At 43.7% G+C, this 2,099-nt stretch overlaps 1 protein-coding gene across 1 annotated transcript in view; it reads right to left on the reverse strand.

Annotated features, from left to right (window-relative positions):
• Positions 1-663: 663 nt before the first annotated feature.
• LOC135202811 (uncharacterized) overlaps positions 664-2,099 on the reverse strand; it is a 4,671-nt gene continuing 3,235 nt past the window's right edge. Inside the window, exons 2-4 of the mRNA XM_064232272.1 lie at positions 1,847-2,042; positions 1,501-1,672; positions 664-1,053 (exon numbers count right to left, since the gene is read on the reverse strand). Of these exons, the coding sequence (XP_064088342.1) occupies positions 664-1,053; positions 1,501-1,672; positions 1,847-2,037 (753 nt within the window). The 5' untranslated portion in view covers positions 2,038-2,042. The remainder of the gene's footprint in view (positions 1,054-1,500; positions 1,673-1,846; positions 2,043-2,099) is intronic.

A 2,099-nucleotide genomic window follows, 5' to 3' on the forward strand; every position in this document is an offset into this window, starting at 1 on the left:
GATATTACACGGACTCAGAATCAAAAGGGTCATATCGCCATTACTGTTAAAGATGTTTCTTACGGCGGATATTATATTGATTAAAATATTCTCTTTAGAAGATGAGTATGTTTTTTATTATATTATATATTTGTTAAAAGATTCTCTTTAGATGATGTGTTTTCTCTTCATTTATTGATTAATTTTTTAATAAGTGAGCGATCTCACTTCTTTCTGCACTTCCCTTTGCCCGCTCTTATTTCCTCACGAACACCTTAATCTTCTTTGGAAGCTTGAAGAATTCCAAGTCAGTGACCCCTGCTGTGGTCTTGTTCCATGTGAATGGTGTAATTCATCGGCTGAATAATGATAATATTGACTTGAGTCTATAACGCATGATTTTTTCATCTTACTCTATCTTTGAAGTAAAAATGCATGTGCTTTAAAGGTTATTACAGATCCTTCTTTATACTGCTTTGCAATAATATTCAGTTAGTTGCTTCTTAATGTAAAATGGACGCGTTTTAAAGGTTATTAAAGGTCCTTCTTTAAACTGCTTTGCAATAACATTTAATTAGCTGTTTCTCAGTATACACATGTCAGTTATGTCAGAAAACGCTCATGATACAATGTCCACGAATTCAAGGTCAACACCCGAGACAGTTCCATAATCCTTGGCGTCCACTACATTCCCGCCTTCATACTCAGGATGGCCTGGGTGACCATGCCTTTGACGTCTGTGTTCATGGTCTTCTCCAGGACATCCCGAAGGGCCCTGCGGGCGCCGGCCTCGTGAATTGGCGCCATGCCCTTCTGGTCCAACCCAGCCATGGACTTGAGCTCGTCGTGGCCTGACCTGACGACGTAGTTGAGGAGTCTCTGGGGCACGAGTGGCCTGGAGAGGGCGACTTGGAGGTCGGCGAAGAGCTTGGTCACGCACTCCTTCAACCCCCCCCCCCCCCCCCGACCGCCCTTCAGGTCCTGCGCAGGGGCGGCGCCCAGGCTTTGGAAGACCAGGGTGTAGTTGGCTGTGATGCAGATGTTGTCCAGTACAAGTGTTCCTAGGAGTACCGTCTGGGATGGAGGGACGATGCCAGGTATGTTATTAAGGATGTTTCTCTCTCTCTCTCTCCCTCTCTCTCTTTCTACACACACAGATATATATATGTGTGTGCATATATATATATATATATATATATATATATATATATATATATATATATTGTCACTTACACGACGATAAACTATTATATTCACAAAATATCATGAGCCAAGAATACCGTACAAATTCGCACGAACTAACATACAAAGGGCATTACGATGAATAAAGTGCATTTGGGCTGGCCGGGATGCGAACCCTGGCCTGGATTAGAAACAGCGATGGATAGTGACTTTGATCACCTGGTCATCGCGACATACACAAACACATAAATACGTACATTTATATATGTGTGTTTGTGTGCACTATATAAACATAGATATTTATATATATACACAGTTACATTCCTGGCTTAGCCATACCTTCAAGGGATTGAAAGAGGCGCTCTTGGAACGCCGGAGGCTGCCCAGCCCCGTGATAACGGCGTTGGTGATCGTGAACTCCTCGCTGGCCGTGGCCACCGGAAGGTTGACCTGAAGGGGGAAGACGCTGTAGCTGTCATTCATGGCCTTCGAGATGTTCCATTTCAGTCCCCTGGAAGCAAAGAGAGAGGAGGGGAAGTGTGGAATGATTATGGATGCGATTCTCGACGATCTTGCTACTGAATATATTATATATATATATATATATATATATATATATATATATATATATATATATATATATATATATATATATATACATATACAGTGACATCAACATTCTTACGCCATCTTGGCGGCGGCCCGGTCGGCTATGGCGTCGAGAATCTGGTTGGGAGTGGTGGGCTTCGTCACCTGGCGGGCTAGCAATCGCCCGCCGTCAACACCCTCTGCGGGAGAATTTCCACTGCCATCTTCCAGAGAGGAACACAGGGATGCTGCTGCTCCCAGGAGGAAGATGAGGATGGCTCGAATCATCTTGTCTGGAGAGGAAGAAGAAAAGGATGAAGAAGAGGGAACTGGTGAGGTTAGGTCTAGGG

This window comes from Macrobrachium nipponense, chromosome 33 (genome assembly GCF_015104395.2).
Source record: "Macrobrachium nipponense isolate FS-2020 chromosome 33, ASM1510439v2, whole genome shotgun sequence".
Classification (NCBI taxonomy): Eukaryota; Metazoa; Arthropoda; class Malacostraca; order Decapoda; family Palaemonidae; genus Macrobrachium; species Macrobrachium nipponense.